The 26,161-nt window shown below is 38.3% G+C and overlaps 1 protein-coding gene across 5 annotated transcripts in view; it reads right to left on the bottom strand.

The window, feature by feature from the left end:
• kis (chromodomain helicase DNA binding protein kismet) overlaps positions 1-26,161 on the bottom strand; it is a 252,200-nt gene that overhangs the window by 77,825 nt on the left and 148,214 nt on the right. For 4 of the 5 annotated variants that reach the window (XM_072301409.1, XM_072301419.1, XM_072301416.1 and 1 more), the window contains exons 19-21: positions 21,511-21,800; positions 19,865-19,954; positions 6,567-6,740 (exon numbers count right to left, since the gene is read on the bottom strand). In XM_072301409.1, coding sequence (XP_072157510.1) covers positions 6,567-6,740; positions 19,865-19,954; positions 21,511-21,800 — 554 coding nt within the window. The remainder of the gene's footprint in view (positions 1-6,566; positions 6,741-19,864; positions 19,955-21,510; positions 21,801-26,161) is intronic. The other variant, XM_072301422.1, reaches the window with a different exon arrangement.

Here is a 26,161-nt window from a genome sequence, read left to right as displayed (position 1 = left end):
AAAGTAAGAACATTTTGTTCTTTGCATATTTTCCCTAAACCCCCATTTTTTGGAGTTATGGGGCATTTTTGGGGCAATTTTCAATTCGATGCTGTAAGCGGCCAAATTATCCAAATTTCAAAATCTAAAAATCTCCTGAGAAGAGAGGTCAATACCTTTTTATTGATGTCCTACATGACCCCTGTTGCTCCAAAATTTTGGGGGTCACTTTTGGGGCTTAGAAGGGCCGTAAGTCGAAAATTTCTAATGGCCAGGGTATGTTTTGACTGCAGATTTGGATTCTACGCGAAAAGTTACGTGGAATTGATATGGCGCATGGCCTATTTGCTCAAACCTTTTTTACTCCTTACTTTCTCCAAAAATACACGGCTTCTTATGGGGAAAGGGGGTTCTTCGGTAATTTGGAGCAAATAGGCCGTGCTCCGTATCAATTCTACGTAACTTTTCGCGTAGAATCCAAATCTGCGGTCAAAACATACCCTGGCCATTGGAAATTTTCGACTTACGGCCCTCCAAAGCCCCAAAATTTTTGGGGGGTCGTGACCCCCAAAATTTTGGAGCAACAGGGGTCATGTAGGACATCAATAAAAAGGTATTGACCTCTCTTCTCAGGAGATTTTTAGATTTTGAAATTTGGATAATTTGGCCGCTTACAGCATCGAATTGAAAATTGCCCCAAAAATGCCCCATAACTCCAAAAAATGGGGGTTTAGGGAAAAAATGCAAAGCACAAAATGTTCTTACTTTTTGTCGTAGATTTCGAATCCTAAGTCAAAACATACCCTTCCTACTTGAAAATTGGGAGAAACGGGGGGGATCCCCCAGAACCCCCTCAAGGGGCCATTTTGGGGGGCTGAAAATATTTTCATTCCATTCTTTAGAGTCGATATACCCTATGACAGTTTTTGTCCTGAAGCTCAATTCTCCGCCGTTTTCGAGAAAAAAGATAGTGGATGGGTGGTCTGGATCACCCTGTATGTGCGCAATTAACTCACCTACGTATGGATTGCATTTCACAAAAAGGAACCAGCGCGGTTACAGTGTTTTCAAGATCGTGCACCTTCTTTCCTTTTAAAAATGCTTATGATATGAGGACTCATATGTAACAATGGCGGTTGCAGATATCCATCATTTTTAGGAAAAACGCTTTCGAATTCTGGAGCCCACAAGAATGCCTATGCAAAGTTTCAGATTTCCAGCGCAATCTTTCGGCGAGATATGAACTGGAAACCATGTTATTTGTAAAAACAGCGGATATAAGAATCCACTGATCTTCCCGGCTTGCATAGCAGGACCTTCGTGGAGATTCGAGCGCACTTGCGATGACTGCCCGCGCACCGGCCATGGGCTGCAGCTGACACTCAAATAAAACGTATCGGGACTGTCTCGCCAGAATCGTTGATTTTTTAACTGATTTTGCTATTTGTTCCTCACTTTTGTTGTAGAAGTTACGAGCGGTTTAGTTTTTTGTTCAATTTTATTTACTAACTCATGATTAGCTTACTTTTGGTTCATTTCAATCGTTTCACTGGCCTTGCCCTTCCTGACGTCTTTGTTTCATGCATGAAAAAATGTTCTCAGTAAAAATAGCTTTTTGCTATTCTGGGAGATTTCTCAGATAATTATGAAGAAGCAACCTTTTCACAACACTGTAATTGCGCTGGTACCTTTTTGCAAAATGTGATCCATATGATAGTAAGAATTATTTTGTTACGTTAACTGATGATTTCACAGGATTTACAATAACAACAGGACAACAGTGGTGCTATTGAACTTAGAAATCACGGACGTTCTCTTAAAAACTTGAAACATATTGATGCTAGATACCTATTTTTAAATTAATAAGTAACTTAAATATAAATAGAAATTGTAGAAATTCCTGGGAATGCTAAAATTGGGGATGTATTAACCAAAATTCTTGGAAGAGCACTATTAGAAAAATTTCCATCTATATTAAATTTGTATTAATTCTAAAATTGGCGTCCAAAAATCTTTTTCATGGATCCAAAATCGAAGAGGCATCTTCAGGTAACATTGGTCACTGTAGTGAATACATTCTGTCAACAGACATTTTTTAGGAAGTGGAACTAAAATTTCATTTTGCAAAAAGAGAGAAAAGCTGGAGTGCTACAGTCTTTTTCTTCTGAATTGTAAGAAACTTAGAGAGGTTAATTTTGGTTTTATTTTTTTTCTTAAGGCTTATGCCTTAAGAAATAAAATGCACTGCATTTATATGCAGTGCTCCGAATGATTCTGTTTTGATTTTAATATAAATATATATATATGAGTCGCTTTTATAGCGCTCTTTGGCGCTGTGCGACGCCTAATCGCCACAAAGCTCGGTCTTCCCACAGGTCATCAGGGAGTTGACAATCTCTTATCTCATTTAACACGCCCTGTCGCCAACCTCTCACTGGGCGTCCCCTACGTCTCCTCCCAGGAGGAACCCAATCAAGCATCTTTTTTGGCAGCCTCTCTTCCGTCATCCTATTGACATGACCATACCAAACAAGTTGTTTGGTCATGACGTCGAACACGATGTCATTTTCGACTTCCATTATCTGACTCACTCTATCATTACGGACCCGATCTCTCCTAGAAATTCCTGCTGACCTTCTCCAGAAATCCATCTCCGTTGCTCTTAGCATATCCTGTGTCCGTTTCTTCAGCTGCCAAACTTCACATCCGTATGTTAATATACTTTTGACTACAGCGTTGTATATCCTCCTCTTGTTATCTTTGGAAATCCGCTGATCCCAGAGGATTCCATTTAACATTGCTATAGCCTTCCTTGCTAAGGTGTTCCTTTCCCTGATAGCTTGATCCGTCCTTCCATCCTGGGTCAACCGCACTCCCAAGTACTTAAAGTGCTCGCAGCCTTTGATCTGCTGCCCATCCTCCAACTCAATGCTTTGCTGATCACCGCCAAAAGTCATCTTCTCAGATTTGGATATGCTGACTTCCAGACCCCACTTCCGATACTCTTCTACTAGCTTGCGCATCATGTATTCCGCGTCATCTTGATCTTGAGCAACCACCACTTGGTCATCAGCAAAGCACAGAGTAAACAGAGTTTCGAGATCACCCAAGGGGACACCCATACCAGAGCATTTCTTTTTCCATTCTTTTAGCACGCACTCGAGATAAATTTTAAATAATGTTGGCGACAAACAACATCCCTGTTTTAAACCCTTAGTCGCATAAAATCCCGCTGACAACCCCCCATGGCACTTAACTTTGGTAAAACTCCCTTTATAAAATCGCTTGACAGCGTCAATCAACCCCCCGTTAAAATTCGATTTTTCCAAGGCCTCCCAAAGTTACACCAACGGCACGCTGTCATACGCCTTCTGGAGATCCACAAAAATTAAATGAAGTTCCTGAGCTACGGCCATTTTCTTCTCAATGACCTGGACAATAACAAAGAGGTGATCTATCGTAGACCTGCCAGCTCTAAAACCAGCCTGCTCCTCTGCTTCGTGATCCTGCCATTCGTCCTCGATCTTCGCTTTCAGTATCTTCCCGTACACTTTGCTTATTGTCCCGGTCACTGAGAGCCCCCGGTAGTTGTTACAGTCGTCCTTCCTTCCCTTCTTTTTGTAGATGGCCTTGATCCAAGACTCCTTCCACTCCCTTGGTACCTCGTCACCCCTGATGCATTGTTGCATCAGTTTTCTGAGGCACTCAAAGAGCTTGGCAGTCCCGTACTTGACCAACTCGACAGGAATCCCACCAGGACCCGGTGCTTTGTCATTAATTAGCTCTTTAACCGCTTTAATTATGTCACAAGTGTGGATCTCCAAGTTGTTCATTCTTCCGTTGTCCGTGCTGTTGTCTCGAAACTCTGGGCGCCTTTCCGTCAAAAGATCTTTAAAATGATCCTCCAGTTTTTTAAGTGATATAGGAGAAACGATGTCGCGCTTCATGTCTCTACGTAAACCTTTAATTAACTTCCAGCTCTCAGCACTTTTTCTCCCCCCTAGGTAGGTGTTAATTCTAGAACAGTTGCTTTCCCAAGCTTCATTCTTCTTCCGTGTTATGAGGCTCCTAACTTTAGACTGAGCTTTCCTGTAAGCAACTTTATCTTCAGTCTTTTTAGACGACAGAAATATAAGGTGTTTTTGCCTCTTAAGATTTATCTCGTCTTCAATTTCTTCATCCCACCAGTAAGGATGCTGGTATTTATTACTGGTTTTGTGAACACCTAGGGCTTCTTTCGCTGCAGAGTGGATACAATCTTTGATGAACTGATATTGCTCTTCCGTGGTACCCGAGAGTCCATCCCCCAGCTTCTCATCTAAGCGTTTCCGATACAGAGCCTTGACACTAGGGTGCTCCAAACTTTCGATGTTATACCATACTTCATGATTTTGCGTTCCCTGACTCTGCTGTTGCTCAGGCATTGGCTCTTTATCTTTAATCCCTTTAACGGGAAACGCTATATCTGCTCGGAGGAAATGATGATCACTGCCGCAAGAGAGTCCCCTGCACACTCTAACTTGCTGCAATTTCAACTTAGTAGTGTGCTTTACAATTACATAATCGATGATGGATTTCAATTCTCGCGTTGGCTGGACCCAGGTATACTTATGGATGTCTTTGTGTTGAAAAAAGCCATTCAAAATTTTCATCTCAGTTTGAGAACAAATTGAGATGAGCCGATCACCGTTATCATTAACAGCATCCTCCCCAAACGGTCCAACAACTTTACAGTTTACTCGTCGTCCCGTTCTGCTGTTCAAATCACCCATAAGAATGGCTTCCCTGCCAGCACCAACGTTCAGTATTTCATCATTCAGATCTTCGAAGAATTGGTCCTTACATGCGACAGTGGCATCATCATTTACACCGTATACTCCGAGCAGCGTGATTTTATGTCCGTACAGGTTAAGGTTCATTTTGATAATGCGCTGGTTGACGGCCTCCCAAGTGCCCACGAACTTACGTAGGCTTCTCCGCAAAAGTATTGCTACTCCTTGCTGAGCACGCTGATCTTTGGCTACGCCGCTGTAGAATAGATCATAGTCACCGTAATTCTCTGACCCGTGCCCTTTTTTCTTGGTCTCAGTAAGAACAGCGACATCCACTCCAAGTTTCTGAATCTCCGATATCACTTCCGGTAACTTATTTGAAATGCCTTGGACATTCCACGTCCCAAATACCATTGTCCGTTTTCTCAATTTTTGTCGACGTGTCCGTTTAGTTCTAGTGGTACCGAGGCTTGTATTGTTAGGTCGTTTAACAGTAAAACTTTTTACAAGTACCGGGGAGTTAGCCCGATGACTCAACCCCCAACCTGGAGGACCAGGGTTTGATTTCGGAGTTGCCTCTCCTAGACAGGTTGCTTTCACTTCAGCTCAGAGCCCTGTCTGCCCTTCTAGCAGGTGGTTCATACGCCCAGAGGCCGGTGACCATCTCCACTGCCCCCTTTGAGGCAGGGGCTACCAGCTGGGGTCCGCAGGATTGCTAAACCTGTGACAACAGTCCCCCATACGGCCATTTTTTAATATAAATTCCTCCTCCATTTTCTTCGGATCAATTTTTTAAGCGTGTAATAAATTTCTCAACTAGATGGACTGATTCCATGCTGTAAAGTTTGTTCAAGTATTTTAAGAGGTCGTTGTGATAATTTCTGAGTTTTAGTATGAGTTTGTAAAACCTAACGGGAGAGCGACAAAAGAACACAATGTTTATCCCTCCGACATAAAATTCAGAAGGTATGTTAGAATAAGTAAAGTGTGTAAATTCATACTTGGTGCGTTTGCATCAGTATTTTTCTAATGAATTAGTTGTTTTTTGTTGTATTCTCAGTGCTTCTCACTTCTGATGACGATGATTAAATAAAATGTATAAGTCGTGAACGTAGATTAGAACTTAAATGAAAATATGAAGCATCACTCTGAGGGAAATTTTTTGACTAAGTAATGTCGCTTCAAACTAGAAAAAGATACATTAATTGAGGGGCTTGGAGGACAGATACTTAGAGTACAGTGTTGGGAAAAATGGAGATATTAATGATTTAAGTAAAACTAGTCTTAATGCATATTCCGCGAAAAATTTGCTCCCAAATTCCAATTCATAAGCAGCAAAAAGTCAGTCTGAACTTTCTTTCCCCCATAAGGATCCATGTAATTTCGAAACTTCGAACACATATTTCTCGAAGTAGCAAAAACTGCACTTATGCGCCTAGTCCTCTAAGCCCCTCACTTATGCAGAAGCTCTGAAAAGGATTCAGTAAAAGAAAGATATTAAGCGGAAAATTCATTCAACTGTTTCTTCTGATACAAAAGGAACATTCTCTGACTCAAGAATTGAATTGAGCTGATATGTCTGGACACTGCTACTTCCATACTGTACCTTTACTTAAAAGTATCAGTGAAATTAGTTCATGCTCCTCCACATCAAGCAAATAAAGTTAAACCAGAAAGGAGTGAATAAGTGGGTGCCTAAATTTTTCTGATCCGAAAGTAGGACAGGAGGTAGTTGCAGTAACTTGCATGATGATACGACAAAAGCAGACAAAATGTAAAACAAAAGCAGGATTATATCTAGGGCATGCTACTTACGTGGAGCTTGCAGGACCACATCGTGCTAGGAAACTTAAAGCAGGATCTCTCCTCATCTGAGAGTAAGATTCATAGCCGTGCTTGTACGTGCCAACTACAAGGGATCGATCAGCGTCCCTGTCCCACCAGGGAGCAGGTGCTTGGTCACAATGAGGTGGATAAATCGGCAAGGCACTGCGAATACAATAACCGCCAACTTAGTTTTATCATTTTTTGACTCTTTAATACTTATCAATTCTTTGAGAGGAAAATATTACATTAAAAGAAACATAATAAAAGAGAGAAGAGAAAGGAAATTCATTTGGAACGCACTCTTTCAGGAAGTGTCTGAAGTTGTAGTTCAGATCTTCTTGGATAGAGAGAGCTACAAATGTGAGTACTTTTGAGTGATAAATGCTGAGTAATAGCGGAAATGCTGCAGGAAGGTGACGAATTTGTTGGACTCCGATTCTATGTTCTAGGCGATGAAAAGATTTAATATTTCCTATAAAGGGAAATATTGACAGAGTCAAATTTTACTCTCTTACATCATAGACTGAAACATACTTTTTATACAACATAGTCTTCCAGCAGACAAACTTGTGTTCCAAGCAAAGGGTGTGTTAACTTACGGTAAAAGTTAACAATTTACAATATTCTTAGAACGGATGTTTGCACTTGTAATCCTCCCCCTATACTAAGGTTAGCTCTTAGGGACTAATCCTACTTTTACTACCTCAATCACCTACTTCACAACCACCTCTAGATGACCCTTGCTGGAGACCATCAAACTCATGACGGTATTACATGCTAAATTTGACGGTTGAATATGGAAGTCAACAGTCATCGCTCAATGGCTGATCGCAAATTCATCCAGATTTGTATCAAATCTTTTAGAATAGTTCGGACAAATCCGGCATTATCCGATGGTTGCTGAGCCTTGTTGCTGAATTTTGCGCGACACGCCCAAAATTCAGGCATCAGACCGATGACTTCCACATTCAAGCCACATTCAATGTGTGATTCTGGTATCAGATTGTTCGGCCGGGAATCGAGCCCAGAACCTGCTGATTATGTAGCCAGAACTATGACTCTCACACCGTAGTTGGTTAGGTTGTAGCTTCATAGCATGGTGTCTAGAATTCGGAACCATGCTCATTCCTTGATCTTTCCCTGAGTTTCAGGAGCTTGTTATCTAAGTTTTCTCCCGCTAATCCGGATTTACTTGGGGAAAAAACTATATTGTCACCTGCACGACAAAGGGACGTAACATTAAAAATGGATATTTTGAGTTGGGAATGGACCCTGTTTCCGTTGAAAAGCTTAATCACTGAGTTAACTTATTCTTGTGAGTTATTATGATAATAGATTCCCTAGACCTATACATGCCCGTCAAATTTTGCGCGGAAATCATTGTTGCTTGTTCACGCCTACAGAGAAGTACTTTTTTTTTTATTTGTACACAAGAAATTATTGTAGAATGAATACACTTATGGGCATCTTTGATGTCTTTAAAAGCTTATTTTAACTTAAGTAAGTAACTTATAAATAAATATACAATTTAAATTTTAGCTTTTAACTAAGATACATTTTAACTTTAACTAACTATTGTTAGATAAATATTTATACCCTCAATATAACGAGGAGATAAAAGTACATAATTATTTTCAGAATAAAAATGTCTTTTTATTTTAGTTTTGTTTGTCTTTTTTCTTTTCTCTTTTATTGTTTTAAAAAGACTGTGATTGACCGTCACCGGTTAAAGATCAAGGAACCCCTGATCCGTCCGAAGGTACGGGGAGGCACACTTGTTTTATGGGAAGAGTTTTGAAAAGCCCTGGATTCCAAGCTCATAGGGCTTGCGCCTTTTCAACCTGCGACTGCACCGGTCCCATTCCAAGAGCGCAAGCGCTTCTTGGTTGAGATGCCGATGCAATCTTAATTCATACGCAGAGTACATTTTTGTGATGTAATTCTCTACAGAGTCAATATTGAGGTCAGCGGGAATATCTGCATTCCTCTCATACCAATGATCTTTAACAATCTTGGATCTTCATTTGTATGACTTCAATTTTATCCAAATTTGACTTGACTCCAAACCGGCCTCAACATTGAATTGTAGAGAAGCAGCTTTAGTTGAAGGGAAAGCCGAGATTTACGACCCAAGAGCCACTGCATATTGGAGAATTTTAGTCGCAGTTGAGCGACTTTTTTCTTAATGTGGGGACCTCACCTGAGCCTGGAATCCAGATGGAGGCCGAGATATTTAGCGATTTTATTGTTGGGAATTTCAGTTTCCCCTAAGCAAAGGGGGATGTAAACAAACGGTCTGTTAGAGAATACAACTTTTACTGACTTTGACGCTTTTAATTTTGTTTTATCTTTTTCCGTCCACTGATTAATTCTATGTAAATATAGAGAAATACTGCAAATCGTCCATAAACTTCATCAAGTTGAAAGCTCAACTCTCAATATTCACCAAGTTATTAAGAGAGAAACAAAAAGGCGTGAAGTACGGTAGACTTTTTGCAGATTCTGCTTACAGAAGTATCATAGGGCTGCCGCACCTCTCACCTAGCCTGTGTTATGCGTCCTACAAAATTAAGACCCTTTTCATGCGCAAGACACAAAACGCCTGTCACTCATTAATCGGATACCTATTTGTTTTATTGTTTCAGTATTTTGCTAACGATGTCAATGAAAATCACCTTGATATTTTTCACTCCATAACTGCAATAATTTTCAGTCTAGTTGGCGATATTTAGCAATTTGTCAGCGTATTTTGATGTCAAAGCCATCAGAGCTTATTCCTTTCATTGACCAGGGCCCTTTAATTTGTAAAGTTGCAGAGCAAATGACGCTAGGCCATGGCAAAACTTTATTCGTACTGTTAGTCATGATGCTTCGATTTCTATGCCGTTTTGGTTGTTGATTTCGACTTAACGGAAATTTTCTTAAGAGGCTATCTAATTTGTTGCAAAGAATATGAAAACGGTTAACGTCTGAAGATTCTCAAGTAGGTTAAGACTAATTATACTTTTTGTTCATATACAGATTAACACATGTTAGGACAGACATATTACTGTTTGTTTGGAGGACGTGTAATCAAGTTCATGTATGTTCTCACTGTAAAATTGGTGTTAATCTTACCCATGTCTTTATATTAAATATGATAAAAAATTTAGTGATCAGTATGCCGCTCTGTATAGTTTCTTTGATGAATTTGCTATCCTCAAAGTTTTATTATTTTCAACTTAATATTATCAGAAAGAATTATTATGTTAAATTTTGTCTTGTTACCTTCAAAATATAATAATTTTTTTTGTATTGAGGCGACTACAGGTAGTTCTTTGCTCTTTTAGCATTTAATGCCTTGTTTCTGCGCTATCATTTCATTTACAACTCGTTATTGGTATTTGACTCTAATATTAAATGGTTCAAAAAACCGAGTTCACCTCCTGATCATCCAGAATAAGCAAAATGATGTGTTTAAGATAAAATGGAAAATGTTGAATTAGTCCACTGTTTAGTAACAGTCTTGAAATTTCATTACTCTAACTATCAAATCAACTGGTAAAGATAGTTAACTTTTAATTAACCCATTTACTTAAACCGACGGCTCCCAGCCGTCCTTGCTGCGCTGGGTCAGATCTGAAGAGACGGCTCAGAGCCGTCTGTCGAATGTTCGCGTTAATTCAGCGATTCTCCGGTAGATTGCGTTCTCATCAATGTTCATATGAGTAGTGTGGCCACCCTATGACTTGTTGTATCCGGTAGAGTCCCTTTATACTGAGAGTCAAGACAATGTGAATCCATGTCTGATTGGTTCCCGTATTTTAGGCCTTCACAGTGTCACAAACGGGAATAAAGATTACATTTTCACCAATTGCAAAGATTATCATCTGGAATGGACCAGGGAATTACGGGTTCGGCAAGGAACAAACGGAATGAGAGAAGGAACGGAGAAAGGAATTTAAGAATGGGCCGATCAAAGATTACAAAGAACGTTCAATTTCTGTAATCTTTATTCCCGTTTGTGACTCCATGAGGGGTGTTGTCTTGACTCTCAGTATAAAGGGACTCTAGTATCCGGTAATTTCTTGTTTTGTTACAGTATTTTCATATTACTGTGCGTTTGCACATGAAATAACCTCAAAATTTTCGGATTTTCGCAGAATTTGCGATTTTTGCGACTTTGACAGCTATAAATCGCAATAAAAAAATCACTGTGTTCTAAGTTTTCACCATTTTTCACAACCGTTGTATTGAGAATGCTTATTGTGTCAATTTTCACCCTTAGAGAAAGAATTTCTCATTTATTTTGAAGTGTTCAAAGTTACTGATTTTCGCCAAATTAAATCGTAATTCCTAGCCCGGCAGGGTCAAATTAAATCATAAGTCAATGGGTTAATAAAAAAGAAAGGAAAAAAAAAATGAATATTTGATTCTGTACTTATCTGCATTCAAGCATACATAATTTTTGTTTTATAATTGCACATCAAGCCTTTTGCAGGCTTCTGGATTAAATAGGTACAGACGCAACCTCTTTCAAAACGCAAAAATTTCAAACCTGATGCCACTATATTAGGATTTAATAGATACCAAAGCATTGCCATTAACCTAAAAATATCGAGAAGGAAAAAACAAAATCAAATAAAATGAATCAAAATGACGTGACTGACAAGATGGCATTAAGTGAGAGGAGGACAATAGGGGTGATCGAAATTCCCGACTTGAGCGCAATACAATCCGGATAGGGGAAAAAGGTGGCCAAATTGCATGTAGATTACGGAAAAAATTGTCCGCAGCCGTGATTCCAACGGGAACATGGCGCTCAAGCCCTTCGAATATTTTCATGGTTAAATTGCCAAAAAAATCAGGTTTTTTCTTATTCGGGGCGCTGGAGGTGCCCTCAAACACGCAATTTCATCATCAAGCACATGTTTTCCTACCTATTTTTTCACGACGAATCGATTTTACTGGTTTTCAAAACGATATATCGATGTTTTCAAACGATATATCGATTTTTTATTCGATTATTGCGAAAAATTTGATAATTTTTAGCACTAATTGAATCAAATTCTATTAATTAGTGATATATAGGCAAAAGTTCTAATGCATAAGTAAACTAGTGCTCACATAAACTTTTAAACACGAGGCACTTACCCTCAAAGCCGTGTATACTGACCATTCTTCAGTTTGGGTACTAGATGATCGCCGGAATGCCGGGATTCTTGGCGTCGCAGCGATCGCGTTTCATGGCCCATCAGTCGAAAAAACATTTTTTTCGAAATCCGACGACGGGTAGTGAAGGTGAGTTGCCTTTTGGCATCAAATGACAAGGAAAAAATCCTGGCTCCATAGGACAACACTTTCATCGAAAACATTAGGCTCGAACTTCCAAAATCTCAAATTTTCGTTTTTACGAAGTTTTTTTTCTAAGATAATTTCTGGATGATAGAAAATACACAACTGACACGTACCATGCGTGTTTTCATAGATAATTTGAGTCAAGGCATCGATTTTTGTAGTTGAAAAATTAAGATATCGATTTAAAATATCGTTTCTTGTGAAACTTTGTCCGAAAAAGCGATTACTTTGTGTATATCCCAATAAATGTTGCTTCATCAATGTAAGCCTTTGATAAATCGACATTTTGACTTCAAAAATAGATTCCTCGTGAAAACATTCAAAGAGTGACGGGGTTACACCTGCTTAAAGCACGTAGACATGTTGACAACTAAGGTACGATTCATAAAAGTTTAAAAGAAAAATCCTCAAAATAGGAGTTTTTGCCGTGTTTTAGTCCAAATACATCTCGATTCAGTCCTTAAATAACTTCATTTCCCTTGATGATACAGAAATTTTAGCGCCTTGCAAAAAGATAGATCATAAAAAGAAGTAATTCTTCAGTCTTGTTTCAATTTTGTAAGTCAAACGGAACTGGAGATATGCCCGTTTCCGTGAATGCCGATTTTATCGAAATTCACCTGAGAACCTCAACTCTACAAGGCCGCCATGGATACCAGGATGGTCAAAAAAATTTTACAAAAGGTTCTTGTGCTTCCATTGGAGAGCTTAAGAAGTAACCTAATTATAATAAAAAGTCAGGGTCGGTCAAGCAAGAGTCCCTGGATGATTTCGCGTGGAATAACCCCTCAGCGAATTCAGTTTGAAAACTCGTATGAATTGTACCTTAATTGTCAACATTTCTACGTACTTTAAGCAGGTGTAACCCCGTTACCCATTAAATGTTTTCACGAGGAATCTATTTTTGAAGTCAAAATGTCGTTTTAATTGATGACTCAAAATTTCTTGGGATATACACAAAAAAATCGCTTTTTCGGACGAAGTATCGCAAGAAACGACATTTTAAATCGATATCTGAATTTTTCAACCACAAAAATCGATTCCTTGACTCAAATTATCTACACTGGAAAAAAAAACACATTGTATCTAGAGTCCAGGCTCTTGAAAACATTGACAAGAAAAAGGACTCTTGATTCAAGCAGATTTAAGCTGAAATCAAAAGGAAATCCGCTCAAATTAAGAGGCTTGGTTCTTGATTTAAGCTTAAATCTGATTGAATATGACGAAGTATCGCAGGAAACAATATTTTAAATCCCTATCTTAATTTTTCAACTACAAAAATCGATGCCTTGACTCAAATTATCTATGAAAACACGCATGGTACGTGTCAGTTGTGTATTTTCTGTCATCCAGAAATTATCTTAGAAAAAAAACTTCGTAAAAACGAAAATTTGAGATTTTGGAAGTTCGAGCCTAATGTTTTCGATGAAAGTGTTGTCCTATGGAGCCAGGATTTTTTCCTTGTCATTTGATGCCAAAAGGCAACTCACCTTCACTACCCGTCGTCGGATTTCGAAAAAAATGTTTTTTCGACTGATGGGCCATGAAACGCGATCGCTGCGACGCCAAGAATCCCGGCATTCCGGCGATCATCTAGTACCCAAACTGAAGAATGGTCAGTATACACGGCTTTGAGGGTAAGTGCCTCGTGTTTAAAAGTTTATGTGAGCACTAGTTTACTTATGCATTAGAACTTTTGCCTATATATCACTAATTAATAGAATTTGATTCAATTAGTGCTAAAAATTATCAAATTTTTCGCAATAATCGAATAAAAAATCGATATATCGTTTGAAAACATCGATATATCGTTTTGAAAACCAGTAAAATCGATTCGTCGTGAAAAAATAGGTAGGAAAACATGTGCTTGATGATGAAATTGCGTGTTTGAGGGCACCTCCAGCGCCCCGAATAAGAAAAAACCTGATTTTTTTGGCAATTTAACCATGAAAATATTCGAAGGGCTTGAGCGCCATGTTCCCGTTGGAATCACGGCTGCGGACAATTTTTTCCGTAATCTACATGCAATTTGGCCACCTTTTTCCCCTATCCGGATTGTATTGCGCTCAAGTCGGGAATTTCGATCAGCCCTAGAGGACAACTCAAAATGACGACATGCCTGCTCAGAGGACGCGACGGAGCAGTGGAGGTGTCCAGTTTCGTGCAGCGCTAACAAGCGTATCAGGATTCCTCCCCAATTTTCAAGTAACATTAGGGGCCTGAGACATGATTTTGCAAATTCAAAAAGACACTAAAATTTTTCATCTTTTCTCCGATCTTCATGTGAAAAAAGTAACCACAAATGTCAATTAGGAACCAAATGGCAAAGGGCATAAGTTCCCCAAAATCTTATTTTTACTTTCCTGAAAAGTCGTTGGAATCTTAATACGCTCCTTTGGCGTAAAGGCGATGATGTAATTCTCCCAAGTTTTAGAAATGAATATCGATTTTTTCTGATCTTTCAACCGATTCTTGGGCGCATAGTCTTTATCATTCCAAAAGCACTCCTGACGTTTTTATTACCTCGTCAATGAGAGCTTCTCTATTATTCTGATAATAGGAAGATTCATATGTCATTCAAGAGGTCAATAATGGTGGCTCGAGTGCAATGACAACATTATACTGCAGAAGATGAGATTCCCGCTTTCTGGAACAGATTCCCTAATTTTTCCCTAAAATTTGTCATTCCCTGATGCACCCTATCTTGACCCGGCTCTAGTCACCATGCTTTATAGGAATTATTACTTTATATATTATGGTATCTAATAGAAACCTTGAACTAAAACTAGACGACTTTGTCCAGGTGCAAAAATAAGCCGCATCCTGCTCATAGGCAATCACAACTAGAAAATTCTTTGTGGGCTGTGATAACTCATTAATGGCCCTCTCAGGTGTTGAGACGAGAAACACTTATTGTAACTATCATACCTTCGCACTGCCTTGCCGGTCTTACAATTTCTTACTTCTCAAAGTTTCTGAATGGACTACTACACTCCGCACGAATTAAGGCATTACTGAATATATTATCTTATCAAAATTTCGAGTAGAACACAATTTATAAGGCAAAGTTATTGAAAGTAATTCCTAACAATGATATTGATAAGTTCCAATGCAAAAATTCAAACTTCCCTCACATGGCCAAAACAAAAATCTACTGAAGTTAAATTGCATACTAAATGTTACCAAGACATTCTCTGCGGTATGAAGTATGATAAATCAAATTCGGCACTTCAGCTCGGCCGTTGCACGTTGTTAACAATTTTAACAACACAGGATGGGGTTGGAGCTCTGCTCAATTTAGAGGCTTACCAAAACTGTAGTAAAGCACGATTAGATTCGAGTGCTCTTGTTTTTCACGTGAGCGGGAAAGTCAAATTCTTCATAACCAATGCTAAATAAAACGTAATTATCTTGATTCGGAGCTAATATTAGTTGTTTTCGTTTGGCGAAATGTGTTCTACATGAAATTTAAATGAGAGGACATACACCTAAAGGCTTGAAATCGTACCCTGTCCAGTGATTCATTGGGCACATGATGAACAGACATAAAAGCATAGGATAAAAACACGTGAGTCCACGAAACAGGTTTCAATAAGTCCAAGTGCCATTAAACACTGAGATCTTTCAAACACTTAACCATGCCATGGGACAAAGGAGGGATATCGATAAGGGCCTCTTTTGGTCCCCCCTAGAATCTGGAAATTTATGCGGGTTTTCCAAGTTGACTAAATGTAGTTAACGAAAATAATCATGATTTAGTCCATAAGCCACCGGAAACGAGTTAAACGGTTGCCTGAACATACGTCTGCAGGCGTATTTTAGCGAAAATGCGTGTTTTTCTATCGTTCCAAGGCTTCTTTGACACCGAGCGCATCGTCTATCTAAAACGAGCTTTTGATATGTCATCAAGGAGGCTTTAAGACACATTTTAACCCTGATTTGGTTTTAATTAGATGATGCCCTCATAGTTAAAAACTTTTTCAAAAATCGACTTCTAAGGGACATCTGCAAAAATCTTTGGGAATTGCGTCGTTAAGGTTTTTTATTTTTTTTTTTTTAATAAAATTAAAGAAAATCTCCTTGTAAGAGTTTAACAAGGCTGCCCTCGATAATATACGTAGCGTGCATACAATTGGAGAGGCGGGTTTCCTTAAGATTTTTGCAGATGTCCCTCAGAAGTCGCTTTTTGAAAAAGCTTTTTTTAACCATGAGCGCATCATCTAACTAAAACCAAACCAGGGTTAAAATGAGTCCTAAAGCCTCCTTGATGACATATCAAAAGCTCGTTTTCGTTAGACGATGCTCTCGGTGTCAGAAAAACCTCCGAATGATAGAAAAACATGCATTTTCGCTAAGATACGCCTGCAGACGTATGTTTAGGCAACCGTTTAACACGTTTCCGGTGGCTTATGGACCAAATGATGATTATTTTCGTTAACTTCATTGAGTCATTTTGGAAAACCCGCATAAATTTCCAGATTCTAGGGGGGCCAAAAAAGGCTCTTATCAATACCCCTCCTTTGTGTGAAATTTACCTGCCATGATGAAAAAGCAAGTCGACTACGTGACTCTAAACACGATTTACTTTTATTGACAATTAAGGAGAGGGAATCGAACGTGGTTGAACTTTTTCTTAATAAAAATGAACTGAGCAAAAAAAAAAAAAAAAAAAAAAAAAAAAAAAAAAAAAAAAACACATGATAGGAAGCCTGATACTAATAATACTTCGTAAGAGCTTGAAAATTCATGACATCAAGTATACTACAGTAATTTCATATAATATTTGTGCGACAAGTATCAAGGGATAAGCATGCCAAAATTCCTCTGCTCACAAATTTTTACTTTAACAACCTGAATTTGTCAAAGGCGTCTTACGGCTTCATCAGATTTTCACCCTTTCCATTCCCTTCAGACTCAACCCCCCCCCCCCCCCATTTTGGAGCTACTTTAGTTTACTCTTATGTTTATTTTTATTCTTCCGTGTAATTTAATGAAAGTGGGCCAAATTTTACTGACTTTGCACCAGAGATTAGAGTCTACCATTGAAGCAACTATTCGTTGTTAAAAGTCGATTTCTTTAATTATGAAGGGGCTTAAAACTTTTAATAGGATTTTGCAACTTAAAATCCAGTAAGAACAATGCAGTTGACAGGAATAACTTAACATCAATCAAGATTTTTTTCCAGGTTCAAATCTAGAAAATAATGAAATTTGAATTATCTACGACTATAGAAACATGAATTGATACATGACTTTCCATAGGGCTTTCAACCCTCCTCCTTAAGAAAAGTTATGAAAATATTTTTTTAGGTGTGATTAAGATTATCAGACAAATGTTTGCCAGTTTGAAGCTGCTCATTGCAAAACATATTTATGATCAAATACACCGAGAAAAGTGAGATTCTCTTCCAAATTTTGGTAGATTCCTATGATATTTGAACAATACAGAGTTAAAACCTCAGCTTGATAGAAGTCTTTTAGGCGGCAAAACTTTTGTCTCTTGCAAGAGGGAGTGCATCTCAATTACACAGCTTCAGTATTTTTTACTAAAATTTAATTTTTTAAAAGAGAACCGTCACATAAATTTACCTGAAGTTTGCAGTAATTTTTATTTTCGCTTGCAAAAAAAAGCTTAAATTTTCACATCAATTGGAGCAATGGTTTTACCATAAAAACATAAAATGTTCATAGAAATACTGAAACAATGCTGACAAGATATGTTCCTGTGCACAATGAAATGTGTGTTAGAATCAACAAAGATAATTGGAAATGCCTGGAAAACTCTTAGAAAATTAACAAGGGTGATTAAATTGGAAGAATTTTTTTATAAAGACGACCCCCCCCCCCTTTCCCCTGAATCGAATTTTAGACTTTACCCATTGTTTACACCTTTAGCGCAATATCTGCTGACATCGAAAAGAGTAGAAAAAGTCCAAGGGAGTCAAACTTTTAAATAAAAGTATTATTTTGATGCTAGGTTTGCTTACTCTGAACCAGTTAAATAAAAATTTAAAGATTGGATTTCTTTCAGATTAATTAAAGTTTAAGCTAGCTTTCAGAAACTTCTCCTGCTTCTATATTACTGTTTAAGTGAAGGCACATGTGGGGGGGGGGTGTCTGTGACTAAGGCTCATTTCTTTTGTCCATTGTTGTTACATAGTGCTGAAAAAGCAGACCTCCTCCCGCCTTAATTTAACACTAATGTAAAATCTCCACATTTTATTCCAAAACTTGGCAATCTTGCTTCAAAGCATACCTATTTGTTATTCTCCTTTTTACCTTATCCTCACTTCTTCACATCATCCTTCGATAGATGCAACAGTCAAAACTAAAATATTTTCAATATTTTTTGCCACCCATCAAGCATCAGTAAGAAGAGTATTAATAGAAAAAATGACCTTTAGATAAACTCCTCAGCCTTTCTCATATGACCACAACAAATTCCATTTTTGGTAATTCTGACTTCTTACAATTTGGTACCGTTTGTGAAGTGCCACCGACAATGACTGCAGTCAGATTATAGAAATTGATAGGCAAAGCTATAGACAATGAAGACAAAAAGGATATGATGGGATCCCATTGGTGGAAGCGGGTGGTTGCAACGAACAAAGGAGGTGGTAATGGACTACCTAACGGCAACTGACAAGAGACCCGACAATTAGTCCATCATTTTTCCTCTTAGCCTGTAAGAACCACTAGTTGCAACCAGTGGGATCGCTCCATACTACCAACGTCATCTTTATCTACATCTTTGTCTATCGATTTTGATAATCAATCCGCTTCACAAGCGATAGTGTGTGCATCATTGTGCTTTTATACTAAATTAGAAAAGATATCAGCTGAGACAGTATCAGATTTTAAGAGAACTTCTTTTCCTATGCTTTGAAGCTGACTAAAAATGCGATGTCCTGAACTTACAAAACCAACAATTTCCCAACAATGAAGATTGCAAAATAAAACCTACCCAACTCCAAAACAAAAAAGAGACTCTGCCGCACGGTTGTCCGCAAATAGGGGAGAAGATTCTTTTTGTTGTCCGCGCATTTACAGCAGCATGAGTGTATGTCACGAACTTAGTCTCCCATCATTCAGTCACTGGTGCACCTTTGACTCCAGTTCAAACTATTTATTTTTCCTCGAGTTAAAACGCAATCCTCCCACCCTTACCATCCCTAGTATATGTAAACGGTGGCCATTACGAAATGCAAGCGCAGATTTTGCTGATATTCAGTCTTAAAGGACGTCTAACGACAGTTTCAATTTCAGCTTAAAATATAAACTTTTACTCAAATTATAGCATGACCTCCCTCCGATCCATAAAAAATGTAAATGACCACATTACAGCACGCGTAGGCCGATTTTGCTGAAATTCAGTAGGAGACCAGTCTTTGTAAAAACTAAAACAACAATTTGCCTAAAATTTTCAGTCAAAAGAGGAATGATTTTTCAACTCATTAAGTTCATTAGGTGCACCTATTTTCACTGAATTGTTCAGTCAAAATCTATTTTTCTTTTCCAATTTGGCTGGAGAGCATTATTTGCTTCTTTTTCTCCTTCCTTTATATTTAAATAACTTGAAGGTCTTTGAACATCAGGAGAAAAAGTATTTTTAAAGTTGGTCAGAGATCTTATTCTTTCTTTCTTCTTTTTCAAATAGTGAAAGATTTGCTGACAGCTGCTCATTTGAATGCAACCACAACCAGATTGCTGGCTGCGTTTGTTTCAGAGGTATGGTGCTTTCAGGAAACCCTCTGTAAGTTGCGACTGATGAACTTTATGCGGAAAGGAAGAGTGTACAAGTGTAGAAGTGTTTACAAATGACTGAAATTTGAAGAGTAGAAAAAAAATCTGAACTATTAACATACAACTAAGCCAATCTAAGCATGTAGCAATCAAAGGAAGATATAGAAGGGAGTAACAGCAAGTGCAATGGGAAGGGGCACTCTTACCTGGCGGGGGTTCCGTCGGATATATGCTGTACAAGGTCACCAATGATCTCATGCTTAATGTAGTACAACATTCTGACACGAAGCAGTACTCTGAAAAATAAAATTATGTCATTGTGAAAGGGTAAAATTGGAGCATTGAATTAAAATCATGGAGGGTTGTTGAATATTTTTAGTAGGTAGTTCCTGCTTTTATGATAGTTAATTTTAATTATCAGGCGGAGTGAAGGATCTCCATTTGCTGTGGACAGTCCAGTTTCCAACAACAGGAGGTATCTTTGAGCCTTTAATTTTAGCTCTGTTGGAGGCTGAACTGCTCACCCGCAAGCCGAAAGTCCTCTACCCCATCTGATACTAAAACATTACAGGATAGGAGCTGGAGCTGCCCTATAAAGTAATTGGTAAACCAGTGTTCAGCCTTCCCTTTAAAAATTTATTTTAGGGGGGGGGGGCTAGAAAGCCCAGTTTTTAGGAGCCATCCAACAATTTTATGGGTGCTGAAATGATCCATCATCATTATTAAATCCAAGAAAATATCAAACGAGTCCAAGAGCATTGCACTTGTACTTGCTCAATTAAGGAGCACTATCTTCACAAGTCACTACAAGGTCTTCAGAACGACCAAAAATACTAGTTAATTTTAACCAAAAGAAGGGATCGTGAATTTCTGCTATTTACGGGAAAATTGGAAATGTTGGATATGTTATAAAAACAAAAAAAAGCATTATTAAGAAACTTCATGGAGGTTAACCTAAAGTAAGTCACTTGCCCATATCCGATCACATCGTGAAACTGATAATTATTTTTGCGAACAATCATTGCTTGACTCTCCCGATTTGTGCAAAGCAAGTGTTCAAGAGAAGACTATTAAATAATTCCTCTCAAGCTCAGAATCAATATCCCTCTAAGGAACATCTAACTCCCCGTATGTCTTCACACAAAGAGGACTCTGAAGTCAGTCCGTTTATTATGTCTTTACAGTCAAAATTAAGAATTATGTCTGTCCTAGTCTGTCGAATGCTAAGAATTTGTTACTCCATACTTAATTGTCCATCAAAATTTGTCTGTTGATCAGTCTTTTGACAAGCTCACACTTCTCTGTCGGTCAATCAGTCATATCACAAGATTACTTTCGTCAATTTACATTTTTCTGTCAGTCAAAGATGCTTCCAAGGCAAAATGAGCGATGCCTTCTCCTTTTGAGACATGCTAAAATACTAAGCCCCCGTTTCTTTCCTGGCAGCTTCAAAATTTTTGGAAAATATTGTTCTCCATTTTCGGCTCCGATCTTAGTCACCGTACTACATCTAAAAATGAGTCTTAGAAGTCTCTTTAAAAAGTCTGTTTCGTGCAAAAAAGTACTTCAAAACTGAAAAAAAAGGAAGGTATTTCTGATGATTAAAAGCAAGAACATATAATTTCCTGTAAGCTGATTTACAGATGCCTGTGACTAGAGTTAACTTCGAATTATCGGCTTATTCAAAAACTGCATATTTTAAACTATCTTTAACTGTGTATCTTAAACTCTTATCTGTACAACAATCCAGTTAAAAGGCTGTTGATCTGGTTCCCATAGCACCTTGCCTATCGCAAGTGAGTTAAAAGAGCATGTTAATTACAGCTCATAAAGGAACAAAAATCTATCTTACTTGTTAGCATGCCTGCTGAGATGCTTCCTGTAACTGCTTTCAAGAAAAAAATCACCATCATATTTGTCATGTCTGCTCCAATGATCCATTTCAATGGTGCCCTCTTTACCTTCTTTCCTCTTTGTCTTGATTCGTTTCCCTCTAGGCACATTTCCTAAGGGTGGAGGTGCACTAGAACTGCTACTTGGAGAACTACGACCATCACTGGCAACTTCAGGAGGAGTGATGAGTTCCCAGATAAACGTCCTAATTTTGTCATCCCCTCGGTAGAACCGTAAACAGAATAAGATCTAAAAAAAAGAGAAAATAAAAGAGATCAACATCTACCTGTATTTAGGAAAAAACAAGTGTCAGAAGCGAGATACATCGCAGAATTTTAGAAAATCCGTTCCTTGAATAACTTTTTGATCCCTTCCATAAAAAAGCAAATGGTACATTAGCTATGTACAGCTTGTTAAAGCAGACCATTCCAGGAGGGTGGCCCTCATTTTGGACTTTGGGGAAATTTAATGAGAGAAACCCGATGGACAGTTCCTTTCTGCTCATAAAGGACAGGAGAAACAAAAAAAAAATAATTAAATTAATTTTATCACAAGCCTCTTTTGCCCCAAAGTTGCACCTTGCGAAAATACAATTCGCGTTTTCCCTCTGTTTGACGCGTATCTTCAAATGTGATGAACTTGACTTAGACTCATGAAACTTAGTATGCATGGACACTTATTACCGTATTATCACAAAACACATACAAAGAAGTATATGTATCTCCCATAAGAATTGGGCTCAGAACGGAATCTTGTAATACCTTCACCTTTTGTAAAGGAAGGCTACAGAAATGCAAAAATGGGGGCGTTTTTGATCCAGTCCCCCGGGGGGAGGGGGGCGGGAGGTCAAAGTAAAGTCAACTTTCGGTCATATTTTTTGACCGGATGTAGATATCCAGTTTAACTTTCCTTAAACGAGAGAACATAAAAAGACCTTTCTATCGAATACAAGATATTGACAATCGGTTAATCTTTTACAAAGTTATGGCTCATCGAATTTTTTGAAAAAATATTGATTCTGGATTTTTCAATTTTTCAACAAGAGGAGTCACACGAAATTTTATGCATATATATGTATGCAAAAGAAAGCCCTTGTTTTTCTCTTTAAAATGAGCTAAATATGATGTTGGGGAAATAATTAGTTTTGGAGTCATGCTTTTTCAAAGTTGACGCGACAGGGTCTGCATACGGGCCTCGGGCCAGAGTCCCGCAGCTCCACCCGGGAGCACCCTGTTTCACGCTGATCTCCGTAATTTTTTAACATTTTACAACATTTTGACCATTTAGTAAGCATACATAAAAGAATGAATAAGCCGTAAATAATTTCCCTTCCCCCATTTTTTATTTTATTTAAAGTCTGAAGACATGTCTTGAAAGAATGGGAGCTTTTAAGAAAAGAGGTGATTTGACATTAATTTTATGTTTTTTTATCATGATTGTCTTGTACTGATTATTTCCTTTTGTTTTGGTGCCCAGAATCAATGCTCAGAATTCTTTTTTGTCCTTAAATAGTGATCATAGGCATACTACCAAATTACAGAAACCCCTTAAGACATAAGTAACAAGCAAGCCAATCCAGTGACTGATGCAAGGAAGCATTGGCTTAGCGAGTGGTTTTTTGTTGCAGCACCGATCATTGGGGCCTCGAAATAGTACCTTCTTAGCTATTTGCAAGAGCTGCATCAGGTACGTTAAATCTCATTATTCCACTAATTCTATTCGTATTTGCTGCTTAAAGAATTTAATACTGGAGATAATTTACCGCGGGAATTTCGGTCATCTACCATTTGATGGGCTCCCTTCCTCGGTTATTCCAATCTCGTGTTCCGACCGTTCTAAGAGAGCTGCTTTCTATTCCATAGAAACTAGATTCGCTGGCTCAATATTCTCTTCCGAGTCTGTGATTTCCGTTTTTTCCTTGGAAAATGGGACAATGTCCAGGGCGCCGACGTCTTCCTTTTGATTTTCTCCATCTGCGATAATTACGTCATGAGGAATGTCTGTGCAGGAGTCATGGCAGTTGGTACATATATTGTACATGGCAGCCCACTTTTTTTACAGGTAAAGCTGCCTGGCATCCTTTCTTGCATTTGCAGGAAAATTTTTATAGAATTTCTTCAGGAGCAGGAGGTTGTGATGTTGAGATTGGTAGGAGTCCGTGTTGGCTAAGTTTCCTACCCGAATCACAAGCGTTTAAATTTACACCTCTCCACATCTGAATTTGATGGTATGTTAGCATGAATGTTGCTTAAGAGTCTGTTCTGCTTGTGGTAAAGCCGCAAGATTATGTTTGCTTCTGAATGCTGCTTTTATGAAGCATTTGTACCTCAGCTTATTCGTAGATATCTCTTCAGATCCAATGTGACCTCGAGTGCTTAGTACAGATCTTGCAAATACCTAGGAAGGTATTATTTCGAGGCCACAAAGATCGGTGCGACAAAAAACCACTATCAATGATGAACGTTGCATTCTTTTCTTTTCTTTCACCAGGATGAGGTGTGAAATTTTGATAAAGAGAAGACTTTCTTTTTTCTCATCCCAGTTCCTGTACCAAAAGAGAGAGAGTGGAAAAGGCGCAAGATTGAAGAACATAAGTTTTTCAGTCCATCGTCTAATTTGTTGGCAATGCACACTCTACATAATATTAATAGTGGATCAATAGGAATATCGTCATCATCTATGGTCGATGTTTTAAGGCAACTCAAGGACTTGCAGCGATTTTTCAAGCATTACCGAGGAAGCGAGCCCATCAAATGTTAACAGACCAAAATTACGGCGGTAAAAAATCTCGAGTAGTAAATTCTATAAGCAGCAAACGACTTTAAAATTTGATCCATCATACTTATTTTTAATCATGTATCAGGTTTTTCATTAATTAAATAGCCCAAAAAAACAACAACAACAAAACTTATAAAAAACTTGAAATGAAAAAAAAAATATTCAAAAAACTGGAACAATGCCAAAAAAAACTTTTTAAACACGCCCAGAAAAGTAAAACATGTATTTAAAGTACATCGTTTCTGGGCCAGTTCTAAGCCTGGATTAAGTGTGAAGGACAAGTTTTCATCCAAAGGCAAGGGGGTGGTCCTGATGAAGAGGTGTCAATGGGGTAGGGAGGGGGCTTAGGGTGCGTCAAAAAAATTGAAAGTCTGAAATGTTCGGCTCCCCAGGCGGCAATCGATGACGTTTGGTAAAAAAAACATGTTTGCCAAAATTTGGGCCAATTTCAACCATTTTCAATGGTGCCAAAGGTCAATTTTGTGGTGAAATTCTGATATTTTGGTTTAGACCTCGAATTCGTACAAAAAACTCGATTTTACGCTGAAATCGTGCGTTTACGAGAGCCTAAGAACTCAAGTTGTAGAGGATGAAATTTTACTCCAGAAAGACGTCTTTTTCAACGATAAAAATAAAATTGAACTAGAAAAACTTAACTCTGTATTTATTTTTTTGGTCCTCAGAATTTCCGAGGTCTTACAAAGTAGCGGTTTAAAAGACTCATTTTTCACGAAAACAAGTCAAAGGAGGGTATAAATGAACTGTAGGCAAGTGTTGAGGATGCAAATGTCATCAGAACTTCCTCAGTTTCAAAAAAAATTCCAACTATTTTGCACAATCCTCCAAAAACTGTACGGCTCGAGAAGCAGGATCGTGCCATAATAGTATGGGAGAAGTGCGGTTTGACCGGGAAAAATTGCGTGACAAACTTTCCTTAAGTAATCGTCATCAGTAGGTCCCCCTGAACAACTTCCTAAAGTTAAAAAAGGCCCGACCCCGGAACACCCCTCTAAGTACCTAAAATTCAAAATGGCGGCCGTAAAAAGGGGTCCGACAAATCTGTATTTTAAAATGTTCATTCTGTGTCATGTGAGGTGTCATTTCCTATGTAATTTCGGTTGTAGAGTACATAAATGAACTCAACAAGGCCCAAAGGTTTTTTTACCAAACGTCATCGATTGCCGCCTGGGGAGCCGAACATTTCAGACTTTCAATTTTTTTGACGCACCCTAAGCCCCTTCCCTACCCCATCGACACCTCTTCATCAGGACCATCCCCTTGCCTTTGGATGAAAACTTATCCTTCACACTTAATCCAGGCTTAGAACTGGCCCAGAAACGATGTACTTTAAATACATGTTTTACTTTTCTGGGCGTGTTTAAAAAGTTTTTTTTGGCATTGTTCCAGTTTTTTGAATATTTTTTTTTTTCATTTCAAGTTTTTTATAAGTTTTGTTGTTGTTGTTTTTTTGGGCTATTTAATTAATGAAAAACCTGATACATGATTAAAAATAAGTATGATGGATCAAATTTTAAAGTCGTTTGCTGCTTATAGAATTTACTACTCGAGATTTTTTACCGCCGTAATTTTGGTCTGTTAACATTTGATGGGCTCGCTTCCTCGGTAATGCTTGAAATTGACCTTTGGCACCATTTAAAATGGTTTAAATTGGCCCAAATTTTGGCAAACATGCTTTTTTACCAAACGTCATCGATAACCGCCTGGGGAGCGGAACATTTCAGACTTTCAATTTTTTTGACCCACCCTAGAGGGGGCTATTAGCAGGAGATACGGCCCCGAACCGCGTTTCTTGACATTTGGACGAGTGGGAG

The sequence above is a fragment of the Bemisia tabaci genome, chromosome 1 (assembly GCF_918797505.1).
Source record: "Bemisia tabaci chromosome 1, PGI_BMITA_v3".
NCBI classification, from domain to species: Eukaryota; Metazoa; Arthropoda; class Insecta; order Hemiptera; family Aleyrodidae; genus Bemisia; species Bemisia tabaci.
This window is presented reverse-complemented; position numbering and strand designations above follow the sequence as displayed.